At 41.3% G+C, this 15,652-nt stretch overlaps 1 protein-coding gene across 7 annotated transcripts in view; it reads left to right on the top strand.

Moving 5' to 3' along the window:
* nf1a (neurofibromin 1a) overlaps positions 1-15,652 on the top strand; it is a 159,112-nt gene that overhangs the window by 131,200 nt on the left and 12,260 nt on the right. For 6 of the 7 annotated variants that reach the window (XM_078224704.1, XM_078224705.1, XM_078224708.1 and 3 more), the window contains one exon: positions 14,901-15,059. In XM_078224704.1, coding sequence (XP_078080830.1) covers positions 14,901-15,059 — 159 coding nt within the window. Of the gene's footprint in view, positions 1-14,900; positions 15,060-15,652 lie in introns of those variants that run through there. The other variant, XR_013499075.1, reaches the window with a different exon arrangement.

Raw genomic sequence — 15,652 nt, 5'->3', positions numbered from 1 at the left:
ATTCTCACCTGCCCATTAATCAGGTGTTATGTCCATAAATTAAACTTATCTTCTGCTTCAGGTGACAACACCGGATATGATTGCTCAGCAACTTGGTCTGTAGTTCAAGGGTCACAGAATGCTGTAGAACAGTATCTCTGATGGAAGAAAGCAACTTACTTTAACCCTAGCAGTGTAAATCTCGTCCTATTTTCTATTGTCTTCAGCTCTGACACAGAGTCATCCAGACTCCAAACATTGGCTCTATTCTGTCTCCACAGATGCTGTCAGACTTGCTGGGATTTTCCAGCATTTTCTGTTTTTGAACTTATTTTAATAGTCTGGCTTGAGAAAGTGGAAAAATAAAGGATATAGTCTAAACACCAGCTGTATTGGCCAGTATGAAAAGCAAACAAGGTCCAGGAAAATGGGTTGCTACTGACTTTAATTAATTAATTAATCAAAGTGCAATCATAGCTGGGTTAAAATCCATGTCTAACCAAGTAAAGAAATACAAAATGACCTTAAAATATTCACCATAGGCTTAAAATCAACGCAGAGCAGAAATAACAAAAAATTTCAACTATTAGTGGCTGCAAGATAATTAGTCCAGGCCCCTGGATTACAGCTCCAGCAAGATGGCCGCTGCACCCAGTCCATAAATGTTTAACCCCAGTTTGCATATTCCTCCACAATTACTTTGCAGATTCATCTAAAAAAAAAGTGTTATGTAACCATTGCACCGTCAGCAATAGAGTCCATATTTGCTGAAGATTACCAGTCTGGAGTTCAGCATTAGATCTCATCCATCATTCATCTCACTGATCAACATGAATCTCTCTGCAGCTCTCTTCAGTTGGTACATTTGATGTTCATCCAATCTTTTTTTTCCCCACATTCACCACCATGTGTGAATTCCCAATGAAAGATTGGAGTGCATCACCAAAATGCTTTGAGAGTTTATGGTTGCCTTGCTACTCCAGGTACCTTGGTTACTCCTTTAGGCTTCAATACTTCCTGGGGTTCAGTATCGGTAGCTTCTAATGAGCAATATAACCAAGCAGGTCTTCCTAAACCCCAGCGACCGAGGATATGCCTTGTTCTTCTCAAGCAGGGAATTGTGAGGCCCAGAGTTTGAATTGAGATCCCACAACACATGCCACTACATGTTATTTTCACTAAGCAGTAGAATGTATCTGTCGAACAGTGACTTAGAAACTGCAAATCATCTATAGAAGAGCATTGAACAGTTGGTGTTTCCCCTCTTCTGCCTTGGCATAAAAAGAATCTGTGAATTACTTAGCAACTTGGTTATCTATTTCCAGGAACTGGTTTTCCACCCACTTGTTGACTGAATTAGTAGTACCATTGCATTGAAGCAACGTGTTGTGGTTTCATGCCACATGGCATACCACATGGCAGCCTTGTATCTTGTAAAAAGATGGTTTGTGCCATGGTAGTCTACTGTGTTAAGCATTGCTGGGTGTAGCTCCGATATCTCACTCCAACCAGGCAGTGTCTATGCATCTACTGCCGAGCAAGACAATGGGTCACCAGAGGAGGTGCACAATTTGCTGGCCTTTGTTTTCTCTGGGTCTTAACCAGCTGTGCTTTTTATTTCTGCTTGTCTCCTCCAATGCACTTCCAAGCTGTCAATCTCCAGAGATCATGGATGTCAGCGACTTGTCAGTGTCAATGTGTCAGTTATCTTCATAATCTGTGGTGACATTTGAATGTTACTGTGAAGGACTGCTGCATTGTCAGAGGTGCTTTCTTCTTGATGAGATGTTAAGTTGAGGTACTTTATTGACCAAAGCCCTTACTCTGTTTCACTTTTTTTGAATAGATGACCTTGTAAAAGTGGTTCATCTTTAGATACCAAAGAAAACAGTCTTGAGGTTTAAACTTTGTGTTTGATCTTTTTGTTTGACCAGTAGGGTGTTATTTTAATCTTGAAAGAAGTTAGATAATATCCTGCATTTTGTTTATTACATATGGTTCAGCTTCAAGTAAAATGAAAAAACCCATCTTGTTGATTGAGCTGTCTATAAAGAATGATAACTTGTGTTCTAGGATGCTTTCTCGACACAATTTCTATAGGTTATCTACTTTCTAACCGTATAATTGCATTGATTATAAATGATGGAGAATGTTTTATTCCATTTTCCCCATCTCTCCTCTTAGTGAGCTATGAATTGCTCTCTCTGTCCAACCCTTGTCACTCTTGCCCTCATCTTTCATTGTTGTAAATATTTCAAGGAAAGTCATGAACTTGAGATGAGCTTTCATTCTTTCACAAGTTTATGCCGTTCAAAAGTGTCCCTTTAGAAAGAAAATGCATCTTCTGTTTTTAAAGGGAATTGAATCTTAATCACAATGATTTGAGAAATGGTGCTGGAAAGCTAAGAGAGTTTGTCTTGGATGACTGTCTGCGTGGGGTTTGCACATTTTCTCCGTGTCTGTGTGGGTTTCCTCCGGGTGCTCTGGTTTCCTCCCACAGTCCAAAGATGTGCAGGTTAGGTGGATTGGCCACGATAAATTACCCCTTTGTATCAGGGGGCTGCTAGCGGGGTAAATACGTGGGATTAAGGGGAAAGGGCCTGGGTGGGATTGTTGTCAGCGCTGGCCTACGTCTGCACTGCAGGGATTCTATGAGTAGAGGCTGCAGTAAACTGTCTATTCTAAACGAATATCATTAGATTAAACACTAAGATTGGCTGTCAGACAGAAGGCAGAGAGTTGGGATAAAAGGTTCTTTCTCAGAATGGCAACCGGTGACAAGTGGTGTCCCGCAGGGTTCAGTGTTGGGGCCACAGCTGTTCTCTTTATATATTAACGATCTAGATGACGGGACTGGGAGCATTCTGGCCAAGTTTGCCGATGATACAAAGATAGGTGGAGGGGCAGGTAGTATTGAGGAGGTGGGGAGGCTGCAGAAAGATTTAGACAGTTTAGGAGAGTGGTCCAAGAAGTGGCTGATGAAATTCAACGTGGGCAAGTGCGAGGTCTTGCACTTTGGAAAAAAGAATAGAGGCATGGACTATTTTCTAAACGGTGACAAAATTCATAATGCTAAAGTGCAAAGGGACTTGGGAGTCCTAGTCCAGGATTCTCTAAAGGTAAACTTGCAGGTTGAGTCCGTAATTAAGAAAGCAAATGTAATGTTGTCATTTATCTCAAGAGGCTTGGAATACAAAAGCAGGGATGTACTTCTGAGGCTTTATAAAGCACTGGTTAGGCCCCATTTGGAGTACTGTGAGCAATTTTGGGCCCCACACCTCAGGAAGGACATACTGGCACTGGAGCGGGTCCAGCGGAGATTCACACGGATGATCCCAGGAATGGTAGGCCTGACATACGATGAACGTCTGAGGATCGTGGGATTATATTCATTGGAGTTTAGGAGGTTGAGGGGAGATCTAATAGAAACTTACAAGATAATGAACGGCTTAGATAGGATGGACGTAGGGAAGTTGTTTCCATTAGCAGGGGAGACTAGGACGCGGGGGCACAGCCTTAGAATAAAAGGGAGTCACTTTAGAACAGAGATGAGGAGAAATTTCTTCAGCCAGAGAGTGGTAGGTCTGTGGAATTCATTGCCACAGAGGGCTGTGGAGGCCGAGACGTTGAGCGTCTTCAAGACAGAAATTGATAAATTCTTGATTTCTCGAGGAATTAAGGGCTATGGGGAGAGAGCGGGTAAATGGAGTTGAAATCAACCATGATTGAATGGTGGAGTGGACTCGATGGGCCGAATGGCCTTACTTCCGCTCCTATGTCTTATGGTCTTAAGATAAAGGCAAAATACTGCAGATGCTGGAATCTGAAACAAAAACAGAAAATGCTGGAAAATCTCAGCAGGTCTGACAGCATCTGTGGAGAGAGAATAGAGCCATTGTTTCGAGTCTGGATGACCCTTTGTCATTTTCTGTTTTTGCATCATTAGATTAAAGTTCATTTGAGTTTGGGCGGTATTTAAATATCTTCATTGTCATGTATATTCTTAATTTGAGATTGTAATGGAGACCTCTGCACTTGCAGAGTACTTCAGTGCCACACATATTAAAATAACTGCATTTGCTATTTAATAGCATTTGCAGTTCTGAAATAATTGTTTCCACAGTGTAATTTTTGAACCTCAGTTGCAGCTTCTTCAGATCTCATTAAAGTTTCAGCTTTGCGCCAAATGATGAGGCTGATGTTGGATTCAATTGAGTGCTGTCAACTTTGGTTTGCTCTAACTTGGGATGCTTTGAGATTTGAGAATATTTTTTTAAATAAGTTTGAATTTTCAGATTTGTTTTGGAACAAATCTCCTCCACGTGTAGTTTGTGTGTAATTGTGTAGTTTGTGATTTGACACATGACTGGGTCTAAATAAAATACTAATGTTGTGTATGGGGTGTCTGTCTCTTTAAGACAGCAGCAGAAGTGAGTCACCTGATTTGAGTGACTAAAGGGAACTGAGTGAGTGATCACACCAGAGGGTGGAGTCCTCTCGAGCAGAATCATCTAGAAGCCATGTTGTAAGCATGTATGGGCTGGAGCACTGTAGACCTCTTGTACCCAAGTTTCTCGCATCAAGGAAGGTGATGGCCGAATGGTATTATCGCTAGAGTATTAATCCAGAAATGCAGCTAATGTTCTGGGGACCAGGATTCGAATCCCGTCACGGAAGTTGGTGGAATTTGAATTCAATAAAAAATATCCGGAATTAACAATCTTCCGATGAAACTATTGTTGATTGTCGGAAAAACCCATCTGGTTCAGTAATGTCCTTTAGGGAAGGAAATCTGCCGTCCTTACCTGGTCTGGTCTACATATGACTCCAGAGTCACAGCAATGTGATTGACTCTTAACTGCCCTCGGGAACTAGGGATGGGCAATAAATGCTGGCCCAGCCAGCAATGCCCATGTCCCATAATTGAATAAAAAATAAATGCCTCTTATTCCAAACAAAGCCTCAAATCTATTGATGACACTAGAGGGCCACGGCATAACACATTGTCAACGCGGTGAAATTGAACGGATGGCACAGCCTACCTGAGAATATCCGGTTTAATTGGAGTTGGAAAAGAGGAATAAATACCCCTTGAGCAAAGAGACTCAGCGAAGTGACTCTGCAAGAGTTGTTGAGCTTGTATCAGATCCTGTGGGGCAGACGAAATATGGCACCTAGTGTGGCCAGCGAGTAGAGGAGTTTGGAAAGATACTAGAAAAATTAAAATGCAGGGAGATTAGCAAGGAAGTGAAACTTGAGTAAAAATAAAAAGGATAGAAGTTTGAAATGAAAGGGAGATGTGCCCAGCTGGAGGAAAGCTGTGTTTCGGATTTTAAAAGGAAAAAAAAGTATTTTTAAAAAAGATGATGTATGGGTGCAGTTAAACAAGTTCAGGAGTAAAGAGAGAAAAGTCTTAGGGAATTGCAAAGCTGGTTCTGAAAGTGAACAGCTGATATTTGCAGATCTGGCGATCTGAACAGAATCTGCAGGGTGATCGGGGTAGAGATCCCTGCACTGGGGAAGGTCTGAAATTTTTTCAGATGAGAAGTCCTTTAGCTGCTTTAAAAAAAAGTAAAAAGAAAATAAGTTTAGAAAGTTAAAAGAAGATAATGGTCCTGAAATGGACAGCTCTGACTGTGGGTGAAACTGACAAAAAGGGGGAGAGAAAAATGGGCTCCCCAGCCAGCCAAAAAGAAATAAAAACTGTAGAAATCTTCCGTCAGCTAAAAAGAGAAATTTCGCAGTTTACGAAGGGTCCAAGGAGGAGGAGCTGTAGTTTCTGTCAAAACTGCAAAATGGGGGAAAAGCACAGAGAAACAGCAGCTATGGCACTTAAAAAAAAAAGCTGACAGTCTGAAAGTGGTAATGCATTTAAAGTTGTACAACATTTAATGAAACAACCACAAGAAGGGACAAAGGACAGAAAAATCAGAGAAGACCCCAGATAGAGGACAACTCTTTTCTAAAAAAAAAAGGGAGCCGTAAGCAATTCAAGATTTCAAAGGAGGAAATTAAGATCTCAAGAAAGAGGTAACGCTGGAGCTCAGAGGAGGTAATAAGCCCTCAAGCAAGAGAGAACGAACGCCAGACTCAGTAGGCAGTAAAAGTCGCCTGAGAGGAGGGAAATGAAAAATCCCAGAGAGAGGGAGAGCCAGAAGGAGGGCAACGAAAGACCCCAAAAGGAGGACGGCTGCAGGAAGTGGACCCCGAAAGATCCCAAAGAACTAAACAAAGAGCTGAAAGCAAGACTCAGTTGCGTCTCATTCTTTTGTAATGTATTGTAATGTATTGCAATGAGAAGTTCCTTGAAAGTTTTTGCAATAAATTACAGGCAAACAAAACTTTAATCAGTCTAAAGACAAGTCACAGCAGAAGAAGATTGAAAAAAAGAGTTGGATAAACTTAACTGAGAACTACAGCAAATAGAAAATGAGGTAAAAGTTTGTGACCCATAATCTAAATGAGAAGTAGCCCAGCTACATCAAAGCTAGAAAGCAAAAAACAAGCACTATGGAAAAGGTGGAAGTAGCTAGGAAATCTGTTAGGGCCAGTAAGAAATAGTATAACATTCACCAGCAAGTGGTGAAGGAACTTGAGTTAGAGCATGAAGATGTGAACAAAAGGTAAAAAGGATTGAAAGTAAATGCGCAAGTGGAACTCAGCAACAAGAGGTCATAGCATGGAACTCGAAGAGTGAAGGAAGTCCCAGGTACTGAATGCTCTGTTTCTTGATTGGCGAGAGAGCTGCTCATCTCAGAGTGAAACGCATCAAAGATTTGATCCATAGCGCTCATGTAGCATATCCTATATCGTCCACTGCAAGAGTCACTGTGCTGTTTGAAGCAGAACCATCATTCACCAGAGCCATAATGGGAATTCTTAAGAGATCTAATTCAATGATTGAACTACCAGTCATTGGGAAAACACAAATGGGCTTAAGAAATTAGCATTCCCCAGAGAGGTAGAAACTGTCCATTGTTTGAGGGTGCCCGAGGAGGACTTAGCAATGGACAAACCCAAAGAGAGAACAAACTGTTGAACAAGTTAGAAATTCAGGAGAAAGTCTAATAAAAACAGTCAAGAAGAAAGAAGAAATGAAGGTAGAAGTAGAGTTTGTTGCAACTACAACAAAAGGAATATGTCAGTTCTCTGAAAATATGCAAAACAAGGAGAGAGAGATCGTCCCCATATGTTAGAAGAAAATGATGGACTCACCTTGAAAAAATAAACTAAGAAATGGATAAACTGAATGGATTGTAAAAGCAGATGCATGGAATAAAGAACAACTCTGGTCTAAGCAGAAGATTGGTTGATACAGAAGACAAAAGGTAGCGATCAGTAAATTAAGCCAGTCAGCTGAAGGAGATGCTAGAGGGAACTAGAGAAAGCAACAATTCAGCCAGAGAAGGAAATTTGAGGTTACATGCCAGAATGAGATTGTTGCAATGGTCTCAAGTAGAAACGCACAAGAACTAATATGATAACATGGTCAAAGATGCCAAATGGAAATGCGAGGAAGAGAAGAAAATTGATCGCGCAACCTAAGTACCAGAAATAGAATACCACGACCATTTCCTTCCTAAAAGGGAGTGTGTGCAAGAACTGTCAAGGTGTAAGACTGTGTTGTATTGTGATGCTGATACCTTCATGCATTATAGAGTAAGGTGCTTGACAGAAAAGGATCAATGAAGGATTGGAGAGTGACACCGTCCACAGAGAAAAGTATGGAGTCCTTGGTCAGTGCACAGTCTAGGACAGAACTCGGAAAGCAGCAAGGCTGTAGGGAAGAATCCCATGTAAGACTATATTTGGAACTGTGCAAAACTGAAGCTTTCTAGAAGAACTGTTATGTTAAATGTAAGCCTCAAGATCCTTCCATTGAACAATCGTTCCATCGATTTTACAAATTTCTTAACTTGTGTGTGTAGTGTTTATTTAGAATGTGGGTTGAGTAAGTCAATTTTGTAGATTGTATAAGAAAGTTAAAGGGAGGTGTTGTGTATGTGGTGTCTGTCTCTTTAAGGGAGTACACCAGAAGCGAGTCACCTGCCTTGAGGGACCACTGGAAACTTGAGAGTGAGTGATCATACCAGAGGGTGGAATCCTCTCTCAGGCAGAATCATCTAGAAGCCATGTTGTTTGTAAGCATGTAGGGACGGGAGCATTCCTCCAGGGCAGTCCAGAGCTGCAAACTTCCTGTACCGAAGCTTCTCTTATCAATAAATACCTTCTGTTCCTAACAAAGCCTCAAATCTATGGACGACACCAGAAAGCTATGACATAACTAATGATTGTATAGCCCAAGACTCCAGAATGATAGCAATGGTTTAAGTAGGTAGAGAAGTGGCAAATGGAATTTTGTCTGGAAATGTGTGAGGTAATGCACTGAGGACGGCAAACAAATACGGGAATACTCGACAAACTGGAAGGTATTGAGAGGAGTTGAAGAAAAGAGAAACCTTGGAGTGCGCGAGCTCACAGGTCCTTGAAGATGGCAGGTCAGGTGGACAAGGTGGTCAAGAAAACATATGAAATTATTTCCTTTATTCGACGAGGTATTGAATACAAAAGCAGGGGATGTAATGACGCAACAGTATAAAACACTGATTAGGCCACGGCTGGAGTTTTGTGTGCAGTTCTGGTCACCACGTTACAGGAAGGACATAATTGCTGTGGAGAGAGTACAGAAGAGATTTACAAGAATGTTGCCAAGACTTGAAAATTGCAGCTCTGAGGAGAGATTGAATAGGTTAGGGTTGTTTTCCTTGGAATAGAGGGGGCTAAGGGGTGACCTATTTGAGGCGTACAAAATTATGAGGAACCTTGACAGGGTAGATAGAAAAGACTAGTTTCCCCTAACTGAGGAGTCGGTTACCAGAGGGTGTAGATTTAAAGTGATGAGTAGAAAGATTAGAGGAGACATGAGAAAAAAAAATTTTCACCCAGAGGATGGTGGGTGTCTGGAATTCACTGCCTAAGTTGGTGATTGAGGCGGAAACATTCAACTCATTTCGAGGTACCTGGATCGGCCTCTGAAGAGCTATAACTTGTAAGGCTACGGACCAGGTGTGAGAAAATGTTTGAAATGAGTGGCTGGTTTTTTTTTTATGGCCGGTGCAGACACGATGAGCTGAATGACCTCTTTCTGCACAGTAACTTTTCAATGTTTCTAAAGCTAGTTATTATTGGGGGAAATTTCAGCAGTTCAGCTTGGTAGTCAATCGTGTCTTTACAGCATAGAATTGACTTTGTACTCGCATGCAAGTAGATGGGGATCAACCTATCCAAGTCTTTCACTTTAAGAAGTGAAGAACTGCTTTTGAACTGTTGCTTTTCTAAAGGATACAGCTCTACTGTAAAAGCAAATGCATGATTGTGACATATACAAATAAACTATTTACTTGTTGCCTCAGACAAGCAGATTCTATTATTGAGTGCTGCAGGATGTAAATGTACACCTATGATCCTCCCCATAATGTTTTACTGGTATAATTTGGGCAGTTGGATGAAGTGAGGATTGCTGAGTGATTCAGAATCCGTTTGTGTCATTCCTGCAATTTTCCTAGCATCTGACTACAGTCTGCCGTTGACAGAAACTTGGGAGCTTGTATTCTTCACAGCCTCTTGTCAGGGGGAATGGTGTGTCCTAAAATGGCACAAAATGGGGGAATCAGAAGTTGTATGTGTATGGAACTTGTAATGTGGACAAACGTTAAAGTCATATCACAGAGGAAACCCTGCTTTTGGGCAATTGAAAAACTGCAATTTGTTAAATAGAAATGGTCTTTAATGGAAAACGACTATCTTAATCCGAGTGTTCATTGGTGTCCCTTTTGGCTGCTGCTTATTGGACTGGTCTCTGGAGGAAGAGATGAATCTGACAGAAAAGGTCTGTCATTTCAATTGCAACTCTTGCAAGTTGATCAAATGTCAGCATTGACTGCAATTAGCGATCTTATATAAAAACAAAATGGCTTTTCTTATTACATGGGATATGGACATTGCTGGCAAGGCAAACATTTAATGCCATTCCTAACTACCCTTGGGAAGGTGATGGTGAGCCACCTTGAACCATTGCAATCCTTGTGATGTAATTACACCCACGGTTATCCTTGTTCGACTTTAATGTCGTGGATTGATACAATTGATTGGCTTGCTAGGTCTTTTTAGAGAGCAATTAAGAACCAATCACATTGCTGTGGGTCTGGAGTCGTACGTTGGTCAGACTGTGTAAGGATAGCAGATTTCCTTCCTAAAGGACTTTAGTAAACCAGATGATCAACAACCCATTAGTCGCACTGTCACCATGACTGAGACTAAATTTTTATAACAGATTTATTTAATTGAAATTTAACTCCCCCAGCTGCCATGGTGAGATTTGAACTTGAGTTGTTCCAGGCCACTGAATTGTTAGTCCAGTAACATTACCCCTTCACCTTGGGGTCAAATACAATGTGCCTTAAAGGAGAAACAAGTCAATTCAGATTCTTGAGTAAAATTGTCAGAAGAATAATGAGAATCTGCATTTGTGTGACAGGGTGGATGGTGAGAGAGAGAAAGACATTTGAAGAATTTTTTTTTTGAAGCATACTCCATGATTTTGGTTTCCATCTGATGTATTAATGGTCTTTTCCTGCCATCACAGACCTACCCTTGCCCTCTTGCATTTTCTCACAGTCAAGACAAATTTCTCACAAACCTTAGATTGATTTTCCTAATTCTTTGTATAGTGCAAGTACTTTATGGTGGCTGAGTAAGCAGTTTCATATTTATTTCAAGGAATCTGGGATTTTTACTAGTTTGGGAGTTCTGATCCCCAATTCTATCCACTGTGTTATTTGGACAACTTGATGTGTGGATGACATTGGTAAATTTTGATGTTCTGTCGAATCTGGTTGTTTTTAAATATTGCTTTCTGCGTTTTAATTCTCTTTCATGAGGATTACAAAGCAAGGCCTTGGCTGTCACTGTCAATGCATTAAAGCATTCCTGTAACTGAGTTTGTTATGGAGAATAAACATAAAATATCTTAAGACTATATCTGAAGTTGAGTGGCAGTTCTCATTACAACTTCAGATATTTGTTCCCGTTCAACATTGAGGAAGGTTTGAACCATTATTTTTTTTCCTTTCCATCTGATAGTGTTAACTGACATTTAATCAGCCAGGCGAGAATATTCAGAAATGGAAAAATTGGTCCCTGGTTTACATTGGACAGCTGCCTGGAGTGTGCTTGGAAACTAAGAGGAGTAATTTGTCTTCTCTGCTCCAGAATTTTAAAAAACCTGCAAATAATTGAGCAAATTAAACACTGTTGGGATTTTTTTGGCTTCTCATCCTTTCTTTACCCTCAAACATGCCTGAGACAAAACAATGCCTTTGTCCCAGCCTTAAATTATAAGGAAGCCCCATTTTCATGAAATGTTACTCGGAATTCACAGATGTGGTCACCCCACATCGTAAATAGTAAAACCATTCCTTGGCAGTAACTGTTTGAATTGAGTTATTAAAGTTGGAAAAGTACTCGCAGCAATAACCTAAAAGGGTGCACAGAGCGTCCTTAGTGGCAATATAGCTACATATTTAAAAATTGTTTCATGCAATATAGGTGGCATAGTCCCAAGTCAGGATGGAATGTGAACTGGTCAGGAACTTGCAGGTTGTGGTGTTCCCATGTATCCACTGTCCTTGTCCTTTCAGGTGATAGAGGATTTGGAAGGTGTTATCAAAGGAGCCTTGGTGAGTTGCTGCTGTGCATCTTGTAGATGGTACATGCTGTTGCTACTATGCATCAGGGGTGAAGAAAGTGAATATTTAAGGTGGTGGATGGGGTGCCAATCAAGCAGGTTCCTTTGTCCTGGATAGTTAGGAATTTCTTGTGTTGTTGGGGCTGCACCCTGAAGAGTATTCCGTTGGTAATGTCACTGGACAAGTAGTCCGGAGGCTTGTGCTAAGGCTTTGAAAACGAGGGTTCAAATCCCACCATGTCAGCTGGTGGAATTTAAATTTAATTAAAAATCTGGAATTGAAAGCTAGTCTCAGTAATTGTGACTATGAAACTAGAATTGATTTTCGTAAAAACCTATCTGGTTCACTAATGTCCTTTCAGGAAGGAAATCTGCCATCCTTATTTGGTCTGGCTTGCATGTGACTCCAGACCCACAGCAATGTGATTGACTTTTAACTGCCATGTGAAATGTCCTAGCAAACAACTTTGTTCAAACTCAATTCAGAATGGGCAACAAATACTGGCCTTGACAGAAACATCCCATGAAAGAATTTTTCAAAATAATCACATTCCTGAGTTGTGCCTTGGAGTTGGCTGACGGGCTTGAGGGAGTCAAATGGTGAATTGCTTGCCTCAGAATTCACAGCCTCTGACCTGCTCTTGTAGCCACAGTATTTATATGGCTGGTCCAGTACAATTTCTGCTCAAGTTAAATGGTCTGATCTGTTGGTTGTAGGATTGCGAAACTCTCTCCAAGGTATGTTGCTATCACTACTTGGCATGTATATAGTCCTGCGTTGTAGTTGACATCTCATTTTTAGCTGTTCCTTGTGTTACTCCAGACATGCCTTCCTGCACTCTTCATTAAACCAGAGTTGATCCCTTGGCTTGATGGTAATGGTAGAGTGAGGAATATGCCAGGCCATGAGGTTACACATTAAAGTTGAATACCTTTCTGCTGCTGCTGATAGCCCACAGTGCCCTGTGGATGTCCAATGTTGAGCTGCTAGATCTTAACTGAAACTAGTCCAAATAGCACGGTGGTGAGTGCCACACAACGTGATCTTTTGCACCAAATTGACTTGCCGCCACCAAAGAACTCTCAATTGGGATTCTATAGGGAATATAGTTCCAGTATCCTCCTGATGCATGTGTGCTGCAAAATACAAGTAGTGAGCTGTGGTCTCTTCCCTCCCCTGATTTAGGGGAAGGTGACTGCATATTTTCATACAGAATAGCAAATATGAACTTAGTTGGGGTACAGATACTGTATCTCAGCATTGCCAGTGTGCTTGGTGATGCCCTGTAGTTTTAAAACATTTAACTCCATGTAGTATGAATTATTTCAAAGTGTTGCTGTTCTAAGAGTTTGCTAAATCAGTTGTCAGTATTGATTAACAGAAGTATTGATTAATACATGTATAGAATGTAACTATAAAGATGACAGTGAGAGCATATATTCATGGAGTAACGTATGCGCTACACAAGTGTCAGGCAATGACCATCTGCAGCAAGAGAAGATTTAACCATTCAATGGCATTACCATCGCTGAAACCACCACGATCAACATCCTGGTGTTACCATTGACCAGAAACTGAACTGGTCCTCCCATATAAATACTGTGGCTATCAGAGCAGTTCAAAGGCTAGGAATCCTGCAAGGAGTAACTTATCTCCTGACACCCCAAAGCCTGTCCACCGTCTACAAGGCACGAGTAAGGAGTGTAATGGAATACTCTCCCATTTGCCTGGATGAGTGCGGCTTCAATACTATCCAGCACAAAGCAGCCCGCTTGATTGCTACTCTTTCTACAAAAATTCCACCAGCGATGAACAGTGGCAGCCATGAGTACCATTTACAAGATGCACTGCAGGAACTCGCTAAGGTTCCTTAGGCAGCACCTTTCAAACCCATGATCACTATGATCTAGGACAAGGGCAATAGATGCATGGGAACAGCACCACCTAGAGGTGCCCTCCAAGTCACTCACCATCCTGGCTTGGAAATCTATTGCCGTTCCTTCGCTGTCGCTGGGTCAAAATCTCGGAGCTGCCTTTCTGACAGCTCTGTGGGGTGCACCTACACCAGCAGTATTTCAAGAAGGCAACTCACCACCACCTTCACAAGGGCAACGGGTTGGGTAATAAATGCTGGCCTAACCAGTGATGCCCACTTCCCATAGATGAATAAAAAAGAGCACTGTCAGTGTGAAATATTTTAACTTCTCTTTTCCTTACCCCCAACTCTTCCAAAAAGGGAAAAACGCTAACAAAATCTCTTGCCCGCACGGAGAATTTTCTTTTTAATGTAGCCTCCACAGCTACTGGGAATGTTTCCGGTGGTATTGATGTTTCAGGTGGCTGATGTTTGAGTTAACCCTCGATGTCAGTGCAAGGCACATTGTTCAAACACATTACCACTAAATTGGAGAATCTTCTGGATTTTTGATGGCAGGGTTACTAGCAATGTAAAATGCTAAGTAAGCTGTGAGATGAAATTAGTTGATTTTTTTCCTTAGGTTCTTGGTTAGTTTCCATCTTGTTAGCTTCTAACTTTAAAGACGAACATCTGTCTTTGCTTATCAACTTCACCTTTCCCTTGTTTTCACCCTGCTCTAACCCCACCTCCCTTCCGTCCAACTCTTGTTCTCTTCTCCGGACCTTCTGGAAAAGTAATTCTGAAATTTAACCAGACTCTTGAATGGTGTTGCCAGTGCATTGGCACCCAGTGATCATGAGCAGTGTCTATCTTTCTCAACATTAGACAAGATTACGAACAAAAATGTGATCACTTGCAGATGCGGCCTGACTCTTAAGAGAAGTGTTTCATGCTCCTGATATTTTACCTCTGAATTATCTCACACTTGAACGGATTCTAAAGACTATTTGTGAAAGTGATTGTGTGGTGTTCTGCATTTTCTGCACCCCCCTCACTCACCCGAGCCACCATTATGTTGTGGAGGGGCCTGTGAATCATCTAAATTTTTATCTGTGCTGCTTCTAATCATATACTTTTTAATATATAACATACATATGTAGTTTGAGAATGATAGGCTTAACCTGTACAAGCCAACAAGCTGAGCGTTAACCTTTCATACCTGTAATTTCCAGCTCTTCAGAAAGCTTTTTGAGTTATTTTAAATTGCAGTTTTGCGTAACGTACTGCTCTTGTATCTGCTTCTCTTTCCCCTGCAGGTTGTCAGCCAGCGTTTTCCGCAGAACAGTATAGGTGCGGTGGGAAGTGCTATGTTCCTAAGGTTCATCAATCCCGCCATAGTGTCTCCCTATGAAGCAGGGATCCTCGATAAAAAGCCTCCACCTAGAATTGAGCGGGGATTAAAGTTGATGTCCAAGGTAAGAGTTTTAACATGCAAGTGAACATTTCTGGACCCAACAAGAGAACTAAGCGATTTCTTCCAGTGGGTAACTGAGCCATGCGAATAAAAAAAGGTTCTTGACCCAACTTGTTGTGTGCTGAATGCTTCAAAATCAGTTGGGGCAAAGATCAAGGTACGGCAATTGTTCATAATGCCCCGAGCTAGGGAATTAAAATTCTGCGATTTTTTTTTTTTAAAAGAGAAAATGCTGGCAAGTGAAACTGAACTAATGTTTCAGGTTAGTGACCTTTCGTCAGAACTCTAGAAAAATCAGCCATGGTTCCCACTTCTGATGGCTGTCCTCAGATCCCAATCCATAGGACAAATGCACCAGGGTGGAGAACAGCATCAAAGAATAGAAAATTACAGCACAAGAACAGACCCTTGGGTCCTCCAAGCCTGCATCAGTTGTGGCTGTGATGGCTGTGATGGAGCTTCACTCATCAGAGTCAACTTATCTATCCAACATGGAATGGAAAAATGGTCTTTCGTTTGTCTACATTATTCTGCTTGTGGCTTTATTTCCACTCCTGCCTATAATTCATTCAGTTACTTGTCACTTTTGGTACT

The sequence above is a fragment of the Mustelus asterias genome, chromosome 12 (genome assembly GCF_964213995.1).
Source record: "Mustelus asterias chromosome 12, sMusAst1.hap1.1, whole genome shotgun sequence".
Lineage (NCBI taxonomy): Eukaryota > Metazoa > Chordata > Chondrichthyes > Carcharhiniformes > Triakidae > Mustelus > Mustelus asterias.
The sequence above is the reverse complement of the archived record's forward strand: the minus strand, read 5'-3'. Positions and strand labels throughout refer to the sequence as shown.